Raw genomic sequence first — 20,088 nt, 5'->3', positions numbered from 1 at the left:
TTTCTATAGAAAAGAGAGCATTTGAGAAAAAAGTGACTCCGGGCTCCACTTGCGAGCTCCACGTGCCACGCACAACTGCAAAATTTGGCTGAGACGTTGGCAGCAGCGTATGCTATACGTGGACTGTTTTTTCACTAAGCCCGAGGGGTGGTTTAGGACCCGTTTAAGCTCCTAAACAAAGCATAAATCTAACACACGCCCAATTTTTTAGCGAGAAAAATGGCCAAGGGTCTGTGTTGCACAATGGCAGCCAGTTTCCGAAAGTCAGCTTTGCCGCACGGTTTATTAAAGGGACACTAAAGGCAAATATTAAGTCAAGCTAAAAGGATAGATCAGACCTCGAGAATCTCTAAGGCGTCTATATTCTCACGAACTGAGCCTTAATAATAGAGAAATTGAGGTAAATGCAGGACACGATTGGAGACTTCCCCGGGATATTGAAGTACTTGCCTGATGACATGGGCACTCAGTTAAATTCTGTAACTAATACATAACTACTACAGAAGTGTCATTGTATTGAATTATACAACAAACTAAAATGCTACTTGTCCAGTTCTATTTCATCTTTAGAAAAAAACTCATCGAGATTACCCTTGACAATGATGCGGGTGGTCGAAAAGGTTTCGTTTTTGCTCAACTCTGTGCCGCCCATGCTTTCGAGTTTCAGTAGTTTTGTAATCGCATAGTGGTGCACTGGTTTTGCTGGCTTGCAAAACTCGCACAAACTGCAAGTAGCAGAGAATTTAACTTCCATGTGATGTCGCGAGATGCCCGAACGGTCCATGCCACTTGTCCAAAAAGTGGCTGCAGCAACGAATCCACCGTTTCTTGGCTCGGTTTCTCCATGGCAGTGCGTTTGCGTTCTGGGCATAAAAACGTACTGCCATATGTCGGGCGCCGTTTTACTCACCGACGGCAGCAACATCACCACTCCCCCGATTGGGACTCCCCCGGTTGGGTGGCAAGAGATTTGAATTTCGAAAAGGGTATTCAGACCGTTCAGATGCAATTTTCTCGTAAACTAAGTCTTTTCTTGGCATGAAACAAGTGTTGCGCGGTTTCTGGAATGGTATTTAAACAGTCCACGCCGACTTAGTATTTGCCTTTTGTCTCCCTTTAAAGGCAGCTTCGCCGCAGTTCATCCAAGTCATGCGATAAAGCACACAAACACTGTAAAGCCGGTTTTGGTTTCATATCCAATTGCACTGCACAAGCAATTTCCACCCAATTTTCTTGGAAAAAAAACAGTCGCACATTAGAATGCTAAATGCCATATTCAGATATTGTGAGTTACGGTCATTGCTTGAATATCATTCTAGGGCCAGCTGAAAATAGGTATTTATGAAGGGAGATAACATGTGTTTAATTCACTGTCCCCTACACTCTGTCGAGACAGACACTGCCACTAAAAGGGGTCACTATTGGCGTTACCACAAGGGTCAGGCATATCTGCTGACTGGTCAAGTTCAAATTATTCAGCGAAGGCCAAATTTAGGATCAAAATAACAAAAGTTCGGGTCCATTTAAATGAATGGGTGTAGGCCAGAACTTTCGGTCAGGAGGTTCTGGCCAGAGGAATTGGCCAGAATCTCCTGACTTGAATCTAGAGGAATTGGAGCCAAGTAAACACAAGTCTACTGTACAAGATACTATAAAAAAAATGGTATAGTCAAACCTCGTCATAATGAAATAACGGATATAACGACGCAATTCTTCCCCCCCCCTTCAACTTCGTTATAATAAAGTTTTACTGTATTAGATACTGGTGCCCACTTTCTATCTACCGTGTTGCCTTGCCTATTCAGTACCCTACGTCATTCAGATTCAAAGCCAAGCTACCCGTGTTGTCAAAATTGCCATAGTTACAAGTTTTCAAACCCACCAAACTGTGGCCAACCTTCAACAGCTTCGTTACCATAAGTTGCCTAATTTGTAGTCAGATTTTTATCATTTCTGCTTGATTTGAAAGCATGTAACGTCTTAACAAAGAGGTTATTTATCGAGATGAGATTTTTCATTAGAAACAATCTTTTGCAAGTGTAGCACATAGTCCCATAACTTTCATGCTAACAAAATTGTCACTAGCATTTCCTGACTTGGCACAATATTTGAACCACACCTTAAAGAGACACTGCAACACTTTATAATGAAGTTGCAAGATGTCATGAGCACACAAAAATATCCCAGCAGGAAGGCCCCCCCCCCTCCCCCCACCGCTTTGGCAAGCATATTTCAAAGGCTTTTTGTATCAGTGGAGCTATAGAAGCAAAAGCTAGCTTTCATTTTTCCTAGCAGTGTTAGAGCTTCGGTTCTGTGCTGCGAGGGCAATGTTATTCCCAGTGATGCACAGCCATGCTGCATTTTCTTTCTTCCTTTTTCACTTTCCTTGCGTCCCTCACAGTTTAATTTTACAGCAGATTTTTTTTCCTAACTGTGGGATGTTGAAGCTAGAGCTAGATTATGAGGAATTTAAAAGGGGCTCTGAACCACCCCTCTGGCTTGGTCAGTAAAGATATTCTACAGTTAGAACACAGTGATGTGAATATCGCCTTTTATGGTGAGGAAACAAGTTACTAACACCCATATGTACACACTCCCAGATCTGCCATGTATTACAATGAGATGGGAAAGTGGCGGTTGTTAATGCGTCCCACCAGTCACATCCTCGCTCCTTTGTCTAAGGCCCACATCGAAAGATTGCCACAAGTGCACCAAGGAGGAAAAGAAGAAAACTGTGATGTGCGGGGCACTGCTAGTGCAGAAAATATGTCTGCCTAGCAACAGCTACTTCCTCAGTTGTGCAAGTAGTTGCAGAAATTGCAGAAAAGCAATTTTAAGCAATCATAAAAACCTTGATCTGTAAGACATAAAGGTACCTATGACTTCTAAATGCTGCTTTTCAAGTTATCAGAAAACCTGACAAACAAGCAAGCTTTAAAATATTCATACAAACCTATCCAAAGAATTCTTCGTCTAGCAAGCACAGCCAACTAAGGACGAAAATTAAAGAGAAATAAAAATTATCAAAAAACATAAGAGTACATACCAGTCAGAGGAACAAAAATCTCATCATTGACAGTTGAAGAGCTGAAAAACAACGTACAAGGGTCACTGAACTTTCATTTGTGAGCGGAGCAAATTTACTTTATAGCATGATTTGCTGCAGAGAAAACTATACAGCATAGCTAGTTTTTTTGCAGTAAGCTTTTCGAAGGAAAACCGTCGGTGTTGATGTCAAAAGAAAGGCTTATACAAGATGTCCAAACTATCATGCACCAAGATTTAAAATATGCAAATCCCACGTAGCTCGACAGAACCAAGGTAATGTTGTTTGTCATCGCATGGAGACACTCAGATTATTTTTTGCATTCTACCCAATTACATAATTAGCCTTAATTAATCAACTTCTCAAATATTATAATGAGATGAAAAGTGTATACGAGAAAATTGTAGAGCAACATGAAAAACTCCCAATACAGCTTTCTGTTGCTCAATACGTGCTACATAAAAGTGTTTTTCAGAGCGTGAAAGAAGCCCGCAAATACACGCAACATATCTCGAGCGGCCAGTCGCACGACCATTGGCGTGTATTTGCGGGCTTCTTTCACGCTCGGAAGAACACTTTTATGTAGCATGTATAAAGCAACAGAAAACTGTATCGGAATTATTCCATGTTACTCTACAATTTTCTCATCGACACTTTTCATTTAATTATAATACTTAAAAAGTTCATTAGTCAATTAATTATGACTAATTATGTAATTAAGCAGATCACAAAAAATAATCTCAGTATCTCCATGCGATGGCAAACAACCTTGCCTTGCTCCTGTCGAGCTACATGGCGTTTGCATATTTTTTAATTTTGCTGCAAGATAGTCTGACCACCTATATATTTAGCTTAACATTCACTATCATGTGGTACGCACACAACGCTCAAGCAAGCAGTGGAAGCCAGAATGCTGGGCTAGCTCTGACAAAGCTTGCTGAGCAGCTCGAGCATGAAGGTGCGTCCACTTCGCATTGTCGCTTTTGGAGTGAAACGCACTTTTTCATGTACCTTGTTAGGAACGGCCTGCAGAGGTGCCGACATGCAAAGTTTTCCCAACCAGCTGCAGCAGAGGGGTTGACATTTTCTAGGAACCGACCGTCAGTCTCCAGCCGAACGGCGCCACTAGGTCTACTGTGGAGACTTGCTTTGAAAGGACGACGAGGCGTCATTCCGCAGCCTCTTGGCGTCATGATGTCTGCTGCGACGACTGACTGTGTGAGGAGGACAATATGCCGAGACAGCAACTATTCGTCACCGGAATGCCGGGACGACATAGGCGAACCAGGCTTTGTTAGTGAACTCGCCATCACCGACCTGGTCTGTCGCGAGCGGGGGAGTTCCTGAGGGAATGTATTTGGTGGCACCGTCCCTCGCGCCTTTCAAGACACAAGACAATGAAGAACCACGGCGGCCACTCTGCGGGGGTCAGCTCGGGGATTAAGAGGTGCCTCCTTAGGGCAAGACCCAGTTCTGCGAAGACCGTCTCGCCTCGGTGGGGGCAGTGAAACCTGTGCGGAAGTGTGTGTGTAAGCCCTCCCCCTCAAAGGCGGCTCGGCTACGATGACTCTGGTCGAACGTTTTCCCTCACCTAGGGATCTAGGGAGGACATAGTGTATTTAAGGAGCTGTTGCGCGGCTCCTCAGGGTGCTTTCTCTTGCATTCATGCTAGACTGATGAACTGCAATGTCCTTATGTAGATACTGTAAATAAACCCATATTCTTCTTTCTCGATGAGAACACGTCTCTCACTTCAACGTCCTCAGCGTGGATGAGTTGGACGACAGCATGGCCCAGCTACCATCTAATTCATGCCTGATTCCAAACTTTACACCCTGAATCCTCTATGTGCGAGCCGCACATGCATCGTTAATTGCAGGACAGCACGACAGCGCAAATGAGCCTCGAATGCCTGTACAACTGCGACCCCAATAATAATGCAGGATGTGCATGTAATTGCTGTTGCACGCAAATCAGTTCTGCCAAAATCGAAAGATAGAGGTAGTTTCATTCACTCTTGCCCTAAGTGAAAAGCATCCAAAGCTGGGTTATCTTATTTATCAACTAGATCGAGTGAGCATGTCCATTACATATAAATGCTGCATGTGCCACAATATGCACCGCACAGTCTGAATCACACTTGTATAGAGTGGTCAATCACCCCATTTGGCCGCAGTCTTTCGGAAAACACACGAGCACAGAGACAGACAGAGGCCGATGCTACAGTGAAACCACGCATGGTCAGGCATCATGCTAGGTCCATACAAACATATGCGGAACCTAGCAGCAGCCGGCCACTCGACTACTCTACCAAATGTGACTCAGACTAGGATCAGGTACGTTCCTTCTCCATGCACACACTCTACTAAAATGAAGGAACAGACATGTGGTGCACGCTCTTCTGTGGTTATGCCAACCGGCGCCCCCTCGAAATGTCACCAAATGACACCTTTGTGCGTAAAGAAAGACAAACAGGCTTCACGAGGAATAAAGTTACCTTGGCGAGTTCGTGCTGTACTTGCTGTCGGCTACAGATTGTGACACACTTCCTTGTCGCCTTTTCCTATGTGCTTTCTTCTTGCTCGACTTTCGTGGCGAATGATACGGATTCGGTGGCGCAGACGGCGAATTAGTTACCTTGAAAACAGATACGGGTAAATCAGGCGACATAGAAGAGTACAAAGCTAGTGGGTCATGTGCTACGAACACGGATGTCACACAGGCCACATCATTGCAGAAAATGACTATTGCAAAAGTGCGTACACTGTACGAGAATGCGTGCATACGAATAGTAATTGCGTACTTCCACTAGCGAGGAAACAACTGCAAACGTGAAGCACGCATTGTAGAAGGCGATGTTCTGCACATTCTTTAGAAAGAGTATAACGAACGAGGGATGTATTAAAAACAGTTTAACCATATTGCACAACCCGAATTATTGTTTAAACGGTGCTGTACACGGCCCGCATTTGACAGCTTAGCGGGCCAATCAGGCCAATATCGGCGCGCTCGCAGACTAGCGAGATGACACAGAAAAGGCTTGGGCCACAATAGTACCTGTGTACTGTGAGACGGAAGCTGAAGGAGCCGGTGTGTTTCTTCAAAATCTTGGAAGTCGTTGATACCACCACCAGCAGCATTCGATGTCGTTTGTGGTGCCATCTCGGGGGCATCGCCCATAATCTGCATCGCACAAAATAAGAGAGGCTGCTACCGAAACTAGTCCAGCAGAGTTCTTATGGCTTCAACGATCATAATTCAATACTAACCGTATTCGTAACTTGGACGAAGTAAGGCTCGATTCTCTTAGCAAACTGCGCGCTTGAAATGGTTTGACGCCAATTATAAGTGATTATATCGGCATGATATGCTCACCTAAGTACTGCCGCATTAAGCGGTTGTGACAGCGCTATCTCGCTGCTTGTCATGGGCGCGCAGCAGTCCGAGCCTAAAAAATGCTCATCAACCAACACAACAGCACATCACCAGAATACGCTGTGGAGTCATGTGGAGTTCTCGGCGTGTTATCTGCAGTGATGCAAGAGATAAGAGGCGCACCTTCTCACTAAATGAAGACGCTTAACAGCTGAGCGATGGCCTCATTAAAAGGATCGCAGCGATTTTATCTTTATTTTGGGTGCAGTACATTAGCGCTATTTTAGCATTCTGCACACAGCGACTAGGAACCGCACGGAGACAAAACCCGACTTCAAAATCGAAACCATAATATCAAATTATATAAACATACTTGGCTCGCGAAATTAGGTCTTTACTTTATATTTTTAATATTTATATTTTTATAAACGGTTTAAAAATTTCAAATTGTGTTACAGATGGCTAGTTTAAGTCGTTCAAGTAACTCAAAGAGCAAACTGGGCCTGAGAGTACGTGCACCGTATCCCGTGATTCAACGCGTAATATGAAGGCGCGAGTTAGGATAAGATTTTCAAACGTTTAGTAACGGGCGGCACTGGCTGTCCCGCGGCACCGCCTTTGTTTACTGCAAGTTCTGCCAACGTAATCTGCGTATTCATCAAGGCGACGCTGTCAGATCACGAAGCTAACTGTGGCACACACCACTTTTACAAGCAGTTCGATATCAGGTCGGTACTAAGATTTTGTCGTGAGTCTACACGTCGGTGATGACTTGTTAACTACTTCGTATCTTCAACTGTTTACCGCCGAATAACCTTTTAAAAAATGCGTGCAGCGTTAAACATCTGTCATGCGACAATAACTCAATAATATGACTGTCTGGACTTAGTTTCCTCATGCTGTCAACACAATTAATGATTACCTTGTGCTCCGTTTCCCTTCTCTGTATGTGAGCCAGCTACATAGTGATGCCAAAAAATCAAGTTTCTGCAAATATTGACTATCCCTGCGATGTGGTGTCCCTCTTTTTTATTGTTGCTGTTTCTTCGCTTGGTGTTCCTTGCGCTGGCACAACCATTGCCACTAGTTGCTAGTACGTAGCTCTTCTGAGTATTTCAATGTTCTGTGTCCCGTTCGTTTGCGCTGAGCTCTGTTCAAGACCGGTAACCATAGGCTGCATTATTACTTTTTTTTTTCTATGTTGAATGCGAAAAAAAAAAACATTACGAGTTTAACCTCTCCTCTTGAGTTGACTTATATATTTCACGAAGCGCAGTAATAGAAACCATTTTGCATAATTAAATGTCCCAAATGGGCTTATGACCGTTTTAAAGTGGGCTTGTCTTTCCTCTTTTGCAGCCCACCATGGCACCAACAGTGTCAAAACTTTCATTGGTCGCCCAGTTTGACGATTTCTGCAGGAGAGTCACGGCAACCGACGCCGCGACAGAAGGTGCGGCTTGTTTAGTTCTTTTTTAAAAATAAGACAGTAATGCGCATGAAAGTTAGCCTCGCAAGAAGTGCGCACACCAGACTTGCTTCTCACTTTACGTGTGTTAATAGTAACGTGCGCCAGTGTTTTCCTTCCATTTTGTAAGTTTTGAATTTTCAGTCATTTTGCTATCCATAAATAGTGCAATTTTGTTTTTCTGCATCTTGAAGTTGCAGACCAATATGTTTTGTTGCCCTGTAGCTTACGAAAGAATCTCTGCCAACAATACTAATTAAATTTGCAATTTACATGTACTTTAGCTTGGTATTTAATATAAAAGTTGTGACTTTGCGATATTTTACTTTTGTGCAAATGTGTGTGGGCATTTATGCTTTTGTTCTAATGTGCCAATGCAATCAGTGAATTGCTCGCTGTGCAGACATAGGGAAATAGGGGCATGTTTTAGAGGAGGCCCACAATCATTGAAGCCAAGTTGAGCTTTCCTTGGCTTCACTGACTGTTGGCCTCTTTTGCAGTGCATGGGGATCGCATTACACTGATCACCAGTAGCCACATAGGTCTTGCAGACCATGATTGTTTGGTCAATCGAATCATTCCTTTGTGAGGATGTGGGCGAGTGCTACTCACTTTAAAGACATTTTCGCTTTTTTTTTTTTTTGCTTCTTCCAGAACGTTTTTTAGAGTTTGTGCGAAACCAGGAAGAGTGTCGCAGACGATGGAATGCCACAGCTATTGAGAATGCTGAGCTGAAAAATGTTGTTGCATCCCAGAATGCAACCATCATGGAGCTCGAGAGAAAGCTGACCAACACAAAGTAAATCTTTCTGGGCTGGGTTATGTACTTGATTCGACAGCAGATAAGCTATACATGACCTTCCGTGGTAATCTAGTGGCTTTCATGTTGTGCTACTAAGCCAGAGGGCACGGGATTGAATCCCAGCTGTGGTGGCCTCATTTCAATTGGGGTAAAAAACAAAAATGCCTGTTTACCATGCATTGGGTGCAGGTAAAGGAACCTCGGGTGATAAAAATTAATCCAGAGTCCCCTACTTTGCCATGCGTCATAATCGTATCATGGTTTTGGCACCTAATACCACAGAATTTGTTTTGAATTAAGCTTTACATTGACTGTGTATTCTAATGTACCTGTCCAACTCTAATTTGTTAGTTACTGAACATTCTCATGCCAATCTCGCTATATAGTATAATCTTGTTGGTGCCAGACAGAACTGCCTGTGCTGCAACGAACTGTTAATGAACATCTGAACTGTTAATGGGATTTTGCATGCAGGACTGAAATGCTGGCTGGTGTGCTGTGCACGTACAAGGTCATTTGCATTAACTGCACATTTGTTCCCACTGTAGTGGTTTAATGGCTATGGGGCCCAGTTACTGAGTATGACATTCTTTGTTTGATCAGAGCTAATCATTCAGGGCAGAATGCAAAAAGGCTCGTGTATCTGGATTTCAGTGTACTGACACTAGGCACGTAAAATTAATTTGCTTTCCAACATGGCAGTTGGACTGAGGTTTCATCATACCATTGGGCGTATAATTCAATTTTTTTATTTTAAGTGTGAGCTATTTGGCAAAACAGCAGCAGCAGCCATGGTCAGGAAAGTTCGGGAGGGTTCTCAAAGAAAGCTTCAATTTAAAACCCATCGGTCAATCTTCAACCCATGAAGTGCCTGCCAGCATGCGTACAATGCATTACCCGTTAGATGTTTATTCAACTCAGATTTCTAGCTTATCCTTCAATTAACCATTATGCAACTTTGACTCATTTTGCATGTCCTGCTAAGGTCAACTGAATAGATGTTGACTATACTTGAGTAGATGCAGCAACTTGGTGCACTTGAACAAGTGCCCCCATTGCCTTTGAGTGTGGCATTATGTATCAGTAATGAATAATTCCCACAAAGTAATTTCATACGTACCGAAACTTTCGAGATGGAACCTTCGCTGTTGTCTTTGGTCTTGGGAGATTGATATGCATGCATTCTGAATATGTCCAGAAAAACCAGTGCACAAAACATTCGACAGATTGAGGACGAGGCTGCATGTAGGTGCAGTTGTTTGGTAACTTGGGTAGACCATGATACAGGCAGTGGCTGGTAGTGCATTGCAGTGTTTGTTCAATTGAGGTGTGCGTGGTACACATTCAAATTTCAGGGCTTTTCTTTGGTACCTATGAAATGACTTTTTAAATATTTGCATGTTTTGCAAACATTTGCCTTAGGTGTTTTTGTTTAAAGAACTAAACTTTCTAGTTACAATTGCAGCTGACTTCAGAATATTGAATCTATGTACATAAATTTAGGTGATTTTCTATCACTGCAGTTATTTGGATAAACAACAGTACAGTAAAGTGGAGTTGCTACAGACACACTTTGTATTTTACTTAAAAATATATCTTTAGTAAATAAGTTGTTGTGAGGTATAGCATGGCTCAAATTTAATTTCATTTTATTTCCTTAAAGACCCCGTGGTAGGGGTATTACATAAGGGGTTGGAATACAACATATACAAACAAGTGTTATAATGCATTCAATTCTGTAAATAAAAAGTTGTTATATCTTGAACAAATTGTGAAGAGCAGGTAATGGCAGGGATTTGATGATGAAGGCCATTCCAGTCTTTAGGTGCTCGGTAGAAAAATGAGGCTGAAAATGTAATTGTGCATGAATGTGGTTGTGCTACCTGCTGGGGATGGCCAATGCGCCGTGACTGGCGGGTTGGGGGAACAATGTATGGTGGTTGATTGAGCGTCAAATAGTAGAACCTGTGGAAGAGGGAAAGGGTGGCAATGCGGCGACGAAGGGATAGAAGCAATAGGGAAGATTCTTTTTTTAAAGATGATATGCTGACATTCTAAGAGTATGTGGAATGAATATACCTGGTGGCGCGATTTTGAACTGCCTCGAGGGCATTGGCAAGATATGCTTGATGTGAATCCCAGATGGCAGATGCGTATTCGAGTTTCGTTCTTGCCAGTGATCTATAGGCTAACAGTTTTACATGCAATGGAGCGAGGCGGAGGTGACGTCTTAAAGATCCCGATGTCTTGTTAGCCGATGAAATAACATTAGTAACATGCGCATTCCAGGTTAGATCATTAGTCAAGGTGATACCTAGGTATGTGTAGGATTCCACGGTGATGTCACCGATCCGATAATAAAAGCAAAGAGGGTGATCACAACGGGTAAACGAGACAAGTTTGCATTTATTAGAGTTGAGTGTCATCAGCCAAACATCACACCATTCTTGTACCCGGTTAAGGTCGGATTGAAGAGTTATTTGGTCAGTGATGGTATTGACTGCACGGTAAATAACGCAGTCATAGGCAAACATACTGATATGGCAGGACACATGCAAGGGTAAGTCGTTAATGTAAATTAAGAAAAGGGGGCCAGGGACAGACCCCTGTGGTACGCCTGATGTGACGAGTGTAATGTTTGAAGCGTGGTTATTAAATGAGACATACTGTGAGCGGTTAGTTAAAAATTGCTCAAGCCATTTTAGGATATCAGGATGCAAATGCAAACGAGAAAGTTTTAGTAATAGGCGTTTATGAGCGATTTTGTCAAACGCTTTCGCGTAATCCAAAAATATGGCATCTGTTTGTATGTTACGGTCAAGATTGGCATGAACATCATGAAGCAATAGTGCAAGCTGGGTCTCGCAAGAGCGGCCCCTGCGGAACCCGTGCTGTGAAGGATGAAAGTTGTTAGCGCCTAGAAAGTTCATAATATGAGAGTAGGTATAAGTAGATCTTGCAGGGAACACTTGTCAATGAGGTGGGGTGGTAATTTAGGGGAGAATTTTTGTTGCCCGATTTGTAGACTGGAGTAACCTTCCCCATCTTCCATTCATCTGGCATGGTGCCCGTGGAAAGCGACTGAAAATAATAAATATAGAAACTCTGCAGAAATGTGTTTCGTGTTTTTTAGTAGTTTAGAGTTAATGTCATCGATGCCAGATGATGAAGACAACTTAATATTTTCTATCGCAGATAAAAGCCCCCGTACTGTGAATGTGATGGCTGACATGTTGCATTGTATATTTGTGGTTGGCGGGGTAGGAAGTGTCCATTTCATTAGTGAAGACTGAAGAAAACGCGTTGTTGAACATATTAGCGCAGGTTAAATCTGTCACTGATTCACCCAGCTCGTTAGTTAGATTATTGATATGTGCTTCTTTGGGGCTTATCACCTGCCAGAATTTTCTTGGATTAGTAAATAAAATGTTTGGCAGGTCATAGTGAAAAAAGGTTCGCTTGGCATCGCGAATTCAGATTAAGTACGCAGCTTCGGCAGCATAATATTTCTCCCAGGCAACTGAGCTTGCCTTAATTTAGCTTGGCGATAAAGGCGCTTTTTTGTTTAATTTTCTAGTCATTTTAAGGATCTCGTAAACCATGGTTTTTGTCGATTGGATCGAATGGTTATCCTGGGAATAAATTGGTTCTTTAGTTCACATAGTTTGTTTTTAAACAACAGCCAGTTATCATGAATCAAATGGTTATCAAATTTATCTGTGAAGGTAGAAAAGAATGCGTTAATTCAGCATTTATAGCCTCATAGTTACCGTTGTCATATAAACAAATTGTCTTCTCGTGCATGTCGCGTGGTGGGGGAGCGAAAGTGAAGGCAGCATGAATAACTTTGTGATCACTAATCTCGCGGAGATATGCAAGGGATGTTAAGCTTTCAGGATGACTGGTTAGTATAAGATCTAAAATATTGGCAGATGTCCCCGACACACGGGTTGGCTCCTGTACTAGCTGTGTTAAATTGTAATTTAAACACACTTCTATAAAGTCGCTCGCTTCCGTTTTATTTATTAGTAAAGCAGTGTCATTGTGCCACTTAATGCCGGGAAAGTTAGTCTCCTAAAAGGAGAATATTAGCATTGGGATGCTTTGAAGTAATTTCATTTAATATGTTGTTTAAGAGATTAGAAAGGTCCAGTTGATGGTGAGGGGGTCGATAACAAACACCTGCAACCAACTGTCTGCAACCAAATTACGTAATGTAGTCTTCTTACAGTCCTTGTTTTTTCCATAGACAAGTTTTGCAGAAGGAGCTTCGTCGCAGAGAAAAATGTGAAGAAGAGCGAGATGCAAAAGTAAGGCATAAAATTAAAATGTTTCATTTTGTGAGTTTGTACTGAAACAATTTTCTCACTTTTTCAGCAACGGCAGCTTGAGCTTATCAGAGAGTTTATCATGAATGATACTGAGCTCCGCGACGAGACCATTGAGAAACTTCCTTTCCTCAGGGCTACCACTGAAGACAAGCAGGATTACACAGACAGGTCAGTGGCAAATTTTTATTTGCCCTCCTGGGTAGGCAGAGGAGGGGATAATTTTTTTCCCCTTTTAATACATTTTGTTGAAGTTCCCCATGAAGTTTTGCATTGTTGTACATAATGTGCCTTGTTTACTTTATAGTGCAATGGGGACATGTATGACATGTAATCCTCTTAAAACTGTGGCAGTTTTGGGGCAGTTGCAACATTATCAGGGCATGCATATTTTTAGCATGCATGAAAGGACCATGGGTAATCATGATTAACCGAGAGCATCCAATCAGGTGGTCTCTCATACCTTAAGTGTGCTTTGGGACGAAACCATAAGAAGGGCCTGCTGTAGCAGGTTTTGCTCTGGAACAAAATAAAGCTCTGCAAAATAAAACCGCCACTTAATAAATTTGATTACAGCTGCATGCATACATCTTAAACCAAATAGGACGCTGCATTTTTTTTTTGCACAGACAAGTTGACTCTGCCTTGTCTTTGATATATTTAGGCTGGGCACCATCGACGAGTCCGTAGGCTCCGCGCTTTCGCCTTCTGGTGATGACTTGGATGTCAGTGACGAAAGTGGGCATCGTAGGAGCTCCCGCTTGGGGGGAAGAGGAAAGCGTCGATCCAGTGCAGAGCGTATTTTGGAAGGTGGATCTCCAGTCAAGAAGAAGTCCAAGGTTGGCCATTTCAAGACATTTCTGGTTCCTTTTCTTTTTACTAGATATTTAAATACCATTTTGCAAACATGCTGTTTGAAAGCATTAAGATACGTAATGATTTTCTGCATCTTCTTGTTCTGTGTTAGCTCAAAGGTATGCAATTGTGGGTGTTTTACAAGTACTGAATTTTCTCTAGTCTAAGAAACTAAAACAATTCATATACCCTTGTAAGTACTTGTTTATCTGGAGTTTCTTTATTCGAGCAGATGTTGAGGCAGTCCTTTTTTTTTTTTTTTTAATGGGTCACTGGAAGCAAAGTCACTGAAGCAGACAAGCAAATGTTATAGAAGGGAGACAGCAGCAGATTTTGCAGTGTCACATAGGATGTCATGTCAAGTGACAGTCCAAGTTGGTGGCTATAAATAAGTTGCGATTGCCGACCACATTTTTTTTTCTTTTTTTTCCTCCCATGTGTTAAAAAGAAACTCGGTCTGTTTAATACGGAGTTTATTAGTGAAATATCCCATTATCGGCATGGAAGAGGCTGAATTCTTAGATTCAAGCAGATATTTTACTTGTAGTTGTCAGAATAAGTTTATATACTAGGTCATACTTGTAACATTAAAGGGATGCTGCAACTGGTGGGAATACTTCTTCGATGTCAAATGGGTGGCTTTTGCCAAGGGTGATGTCATGGTGTACTATAAAACAACATAAAATTAACTTTGCATACTCAAAAATTGCCTTAGTACATGAAAGTACTGAAAATGCTTGATGTCCCATTGACATCATCTTCAGCAATTCAAAAGGGTTGTTCAACCTTTTCTACTCCAGTCAGCTACATATTCTGCTGAATAAGTGCAGAGAAATTTGCAACGCTGACTATATTGCCCTTTTTTTAATGTTTCCTTAGTGCTCATTAAACAATCGTTAGCTTTTATGCACAGGTACGTTCATATCAAATCTGCTTTTGTGAGCTTTCTGTTAGAACTGACAAGTGACCTGAGTACCTATGGATGTTCTGCAAATTAAAAGGATCTGCTTTTACTTCTGAAGGTTTGCAAATGCTCTTGGTAATGGAGAAAGAAATTGTTGCCTTTTGTGCTACTTCAGGCAATTTCCGGATTTTTAGTAACTGTTAGGCATACATAGTTAAAGTGGTAATTACCTCTCCTTTATTGCCAGATGCTCTAGCAGTAAAATACTGCTTGCTGAAAAGTTATCTTGCAGTAAGCCTTATAATTGGAAGTAGCTTTTAATGATGGAGTATCATTTTAGCTTGGTTTGCATGTTTCTAGCCTAAGAATGCCACACCTGAATTGCTCATTTTGCCTGTAAATTTGTCTGCACAAGCCAGTAACAGTAGGCTGAAAGCCCATGATGAACATGGGCCACCAGCGAGTTTCTGTAAAATCCGAGAAACTAGTGGCGGATGTGTGGCATCTCCTAGCATATAGCCATGATATTCATTGCACCACTGTGCCACTACAAGTGGCCAATAGTTCAAAATTCTGTACAGCTCCAACAGGAGTGGTCGTGTCATTCTAAAGTAGAGCATCATAGCAACATGAAACTGCATCGTTCAAGTGCCACATATCTGTATGGCAAGTTGCCAACAGGCCATCAAAATCAGCAAGAGAACCTTTGCTTACCTGTTGGAGGTATCACACTTGCAGTTCTTTTGCAAAGACCCTATCACTAATTCTCTCTCTCTCTTTCCCTCCCTCCCTCCCCTGATATGAGCATGCACGCAGCTAACAAATATCGGATGTAAGAAAGATATTTTCATGTCAGCTGAGACTTCATTAAAACAATGTTCAATCACATATAACAAATGTAGTGCTTTTTTTTAATTATTGATATAGAAAAGAAAAAGCAACACATGCCTAAAATCTTGTTCCAAACCCTCTTTACCTACTTCAAGGAGACTGTGTTTATTGGCAATGTGCCATCCTTACCCAGCACAGGATAGGAAAACCATGAAACCTGGGCAAGATAACATAATGATTCTATTCGAATGCTATTTTTGTGCTTCATCAGTGGTTCGAGCAACGCTCTGCCCACATTGCAGCTGAACCTTGCAATAATGAAATCGGCGGGGAATGCAAAAAAATTCGCTTTTGCAAGAATTTCATTGTTGTGAAATGAGACACCACAGATATGTACAGTGGAATCTCGATGATACGAATCTCACGGGGTCACGAAAAATATTTGTATTAGCCGAAATTCGTATCATCGAAACAATTAAAACTAGCTAAACTAAAGAATCAGAGGTGAACTCATTCAGGCACGTACGTAAAAAGCATTTATTTCTTGAAGAAAAAGTCTCCAATGTCCTTCTGCCTCTTTTTCTTTGTCAGGTCACTTAGCAGACTTTGTTCCAATCCATAAAAACGCGTGCACGTGTCATCGCTGATTTCATCCGCTGCCATAGCATGCCTCAGAACTTTGAGCACGTACAGCATTTCAGGCGCCGATGGTGGAGCTGCGCCGTCGCCCACGTCTAACACAAAGAATGCGGTCCGAAGCACAGCAGCTAATCCGTCCGATGGCACGCGGAAAAGGAGGAAAAGCAACAAAAGCGCCACTGCTTCAAACTCTTCGTGGCATTTATTAAAGCGAAAGCCTTTCATTGCTCATGCTCGCGGTCGCATCCGTCCGTGCGCTGGAATCGTGCCAACTGTGACCTCTCCCCCGCGCAGCGGCGCAACCTCCTCCCCTCCTTAGCAGCCAATGGGGGGCACCGCTGCGCATAGCAACCGTGACGTCACACAGAAGCGGCATTACTTTCTCTATGGTAGTGGTAGAACGAGCGCACGCGCATCAGCAGTGGCAGCTGCACCGCCGCTCCTTCGCCAGACGTCTCGTTGCAGTCGAGTGAGTGTGATGCATGGCTCCGAAGTGGCCCTGTGATTCCGCGCCAAGCGGTTCAGGGAAGCGGCAGCGGACGCCGGATTTCCCCAACGCCAGAACAAGGAACGAATGCGCGTGCGACGACTGAACACGTCACCGAGTGCGAAAGCAAGGGAGGCAGAACGGTAACGCCAACAGCAACTGATTAGATCGCCGGGTACCGAAGGCAGGAAAGCAGAACGAATGCGGCAGCAGCGACAGGCAACATCACCGTACACCAAAGCGAGTGAATTGGAGCACAGACGGCAGCAGCGTCCGGCTTTCGCCAAGCACACTTTAGAATTTCCAGTGTCTTTGGTAATATTCGTATCAACCGACGCGGGTCGAAAATTGATTCATAACAACCATTCTCTAGCATGTTGCAAAGTAATGGGGCTCGGCCAGGACTACAGGAAAATTCGTATCATCCGGAAATTCGTATTAGCCGTAATCGTATCATCGAGATTCCACTGTAAAGCGTCGCAAAACAAAAGTTTGCTGTCGTAATTCCGTTAGCCTACTATGGCAAGCTTTGCTCAAGGATACAAAACCGCATTGCCGACAGTACAAAGTGCGCTGCATACGTCGATCAGCAGTGGCAGCACGACCGTGGAGCAGCATTGTCTGCCAATTGCTTTTGGAGATACGATCACTTTTGCTAGATTTTGCGTAACTCTACACCGGATGCAGAGCAACAGTGCTCCACGCAATAGGCAGCATTTCTCCAGCGCATGCTGTCACCCATAGGCGCCGACACATTCGGTGCCAAGCGCAAAAGTGATCGTATCTCGTACTATACCCAAAGGCAGTCGATTGAGCTTATGGCCCCTACACACAAATCCATGTTTGGCGCCGAATCCACACAATGCCTGTCGGATGGCACCAAAACCAGCGTACTTGAAGCAAGGGATGCGTATTCCCGAACGATTGCTCAATCACTGCCCGATGCATGGCACTCCATGCTGTGACTGCCATCTCAAGCGCCGTAAACAATTCCACATTGGTGGGACATCAATTCACTTGTTTTTACTGCATTTTTCTCACTGAGGTGCACATTATGCACTGCATTAGGTGTGTAAAAACTGTCGTCACATGTTGGTAGCACCACTTCTAAGTGTGATCAACAAACAAGATGGTGGCCATGACGTGTTTCCGGCGCTTAGTTGTTTTTGTAAGCGAAAGTGCCAGCGCCCATGCAAGTGTAATGTGGCAGTATTTTACACAATTTTATTGCAAAGCAATCGAATTTGAGCACATTTTGGAGCCTGCTAGCCTTGCACATGTAGGTAATATGCGGGGTTACATTCCGGCAAATTTCGTTGATGCGGGATGGTAGTACAGTGGCATTTCGTTGTCAAGAGGTACGAAATACACTGAATCCTATGGGCATTCGCCGGGGATACGAAAATATTTTGTTGCGAGGATTTCGTTATCATGCGTTTCGACTGTATCACCCAAATTGACCTGCTGTGAATACTTGAGGAATAGAATTTAGCAAAGGGAATTGCTGCATTATACCGACCCTGTATACCATAGTGCAAACACTAAAGCATAATTCAGTGAAGCATAGCGTGTGTGTTTCAGGAACATGATGAGAATGACCCAACCTGTGCAAACTTGATTGCTACAACAACTGTCACATTGAGGGACGGAAAGGACCTCGTGGCAACCTCTCGAGTGTTCACTCAGCCTTTGACACCAGCACCGAGTGCACCACCACCACCATCTGCACCTTCTTCGGAGACCACTCCAACAATCGTGGTCACCCCTAAATTCACTAGTGGTGAGTTGTGCTCGGCATTGAAAGTGATGTGCAGGATCCCATGAACAATGCTGATCAAATCTGCTGTTGCATTTTCCTTCTTTATTTTTTTTAATTGTGTTATAAGTAGGTGTGCACAAACATTCAGAATTTCAAGTATCAAGTAAATAATCTTGCCTATTTGATCCACTGTTAAAGTTGTCAAATGTCAATTTTGGTTTGTATGCAAATGATAGCAGCACTTATTGTAGTGCACAGCTAGAAAGCCTTATGCAAGTGGTAACAGGCAAAGCAACTTATGATAGAACAATTACGCTGCGTTTGCATCCCTTCAAAACAATATGCAGGCTGGTATTGGTCTTTCCTTCTTGAAACATCTGGTGACGTGCTGTTTCTGTTTCAGTACTGTCATTGTCATGATGTACCAGATATAATTGCCCTTCTGTTGTAGCTTGTATATGCAAGCTCCTCAGTTTATGGCAAGTGCAGTTGTGAATGGCATTACACATATCAAATAATGTAAATAAGCCTTTTTGTATTGTTACAGACTCCAAGCAGTCTTTATATTTCACTTCGTTAAAGTAAGAAGAAAATATTCAGTGTTTTTCTCTATTAGGAAATTTTAAACCGCCCTAGTTTTAACTGTTATGGGAACCTTTTATTATAATACCAGTTGTGGTAGATAAACATGAGCATGAGTTGCGATTGAATTTCATTCTCAAATAAGTTGCCTTTTCTGACAAGAAATATCGAAGTAGACAACCAAAACTCGCAGTACCAATGTGGTAAACACCAGTAACCTTGGTGATGCCAGAACTACGTCTATTTAGAGCAACTACCGAGCTGATTCCCAAGCTCTTGGCATTAGGCGCGGACATGCCACATTATTTGCAGGGGGTTTTCTCGGGAATGTGGGCATCCTTAGTTAGAAGCTGTTGATTGAGAGCATTTGCAGTTTGTGTGCCTCATTACCTATGGATGTGCTGGCATGGATTAAGATTAAATCATTAATTGCCTTTGAAATTTTAATGTTACAATCTGGGTTCCACATTCATGTACAGTCGACCAAAAAAGTTTACGGACCACGGGATCTCAGAAAATTCAAAATATACGAGCAGCCTTTAAAAGCAGCCAGTGAAATTGTGCATCACAATGTTGTTCGCATATGCCACAAAAGGCTGGAAATGGGAATAACAGGCTGTGTCTTGAGACTGAGGAGATATTCAGCTTTTTGTCAGATGTCTTGGTCCGTAAACTTTTTTTGGTCGACTGTACGTACAACACAATCTGCTTAGTGATGCAACAATGGTCATTACAGTACTTTGGGCACACAATAAAGAACCCCAGATGGCCAAAATTAATTGGGACCCTGCTCCTCACTCTCGCGCACATGCACACACACACACACTGTAACATGTCTTGTAGCCAATATGTTGTTTTGGCATATATCTGTCAAATGCTTAATTCTGTCCACAACAGTGCCTACCATGCCAAGGCCTACTTCTATTGTTGACAGCTAAAACAGTATTGAGCTACTTGCACTCTAAAGGATTTGTTAAAGCAAGAGAGCTTGCATGTCGTTCTGCTCAGAGTG

The 20,088-nt window shown here is 42.7% G+C and overlaps 2 protein-coding genes across 5 annotated transcripts in view; one reads left to right on the top strand and one right to left on the bottom strand.

Annotated features, from left to right (window-relative positions):
- LOC142582600 (uncharacterized) overlaps window positions 1-6,748 on the bottom strand; it is a 31,455-nt gene extending 24,707 nt beyond the window's left edge. Inside the window, exons 1-4 of one of the 4 annotated variants that reach the window (XM_075692512.1) lie at window positions 6,316-6,748; window positions 6,104-6,229; window positions 5,544-5,683; window positions 3,047-3,087 (exon numbers count right to left, since the gene is read on the bottom strand). In XM_075692512.1, coding sequence (XP_075548627.1) covers window positions 3,047-3,087; window positions 5,544-5,683; window positions 6,104-6,226 — 304 coding nt within the window. In that variant the 5' untranslated portion in view covers window positions 6,227-6,229; window positions 6,316-6,748. Of the gene's footprint in view, window positions 1-3,046; window positions 3,088-5,543; window positions 5,684-5,849; window positions 6,035-6,103; window positions 6,230-6,315 lie in introns of those variants that run through there. The other 3 variants (XM_075692484.1, XM_075692494.1, XM_075692503.1) reach the window with 3 other exon arrangements.
- A 212-nt stretch (window positions 6,749-6,960) lies between these two features.
- Window positions 6,961-20,088, top strand: part of LOC142582593 (rac GTPase-activating protein 1-like) — a 90,598-nt gene continuing 77,470 nt past the window's right edge. The window contains exons 1-7 of the mRNA XM_075692472.1: window positions 6,961-7,149; window positions 7,781-7,874; window positions 8,544-8,688; window positions 12,941-13,001; window positions 13,069-13,190; window positions 13,684-13,858; window positions 18,317-18,515. Of these exons, the coding sequence (XP_075548587.1) occupies window positions 7,787-7,874; window positions 8,544-8,688; window positions 12,941-13,001; window positions 13,069-13,190; window positions 13,684-13,858; window positions 18,317-18,515 (790 nt within the window). The 5' untranslated portion in view covers window positions 6,961-7,149; window positions 7,781-7,786. The remainder of the gene's footprint in view (window positions 7,150-7,780; window positions 7,875-8,543; window positions 8,689-12,940; window positions 13,002-13,068; window positions 13,191-13,683; window positions 13,859-18,316; window positions 18,516-20,088) is intronic.

The sequence above is a fragment of the Dermacentor variabilis genome, chromosome 1 (genome assembly GCF_050947875.1).
Source record: "Dermacentor variabilis isolate Ectoservices chromosome 1, ASM5094787v1, whole genome shotgun sequence".
NCBI lineage: Eukaryota > Metazoa > Arthropoda > Arachnida > Ixodida > Ixodidae > Dermacentor > Dermacentor variabilis.
The sequence above is the reverse complement of the archived record's forward strand: the minus strand, read 5'-3'. Positions and strand labels throughout refer to the sequence as shown.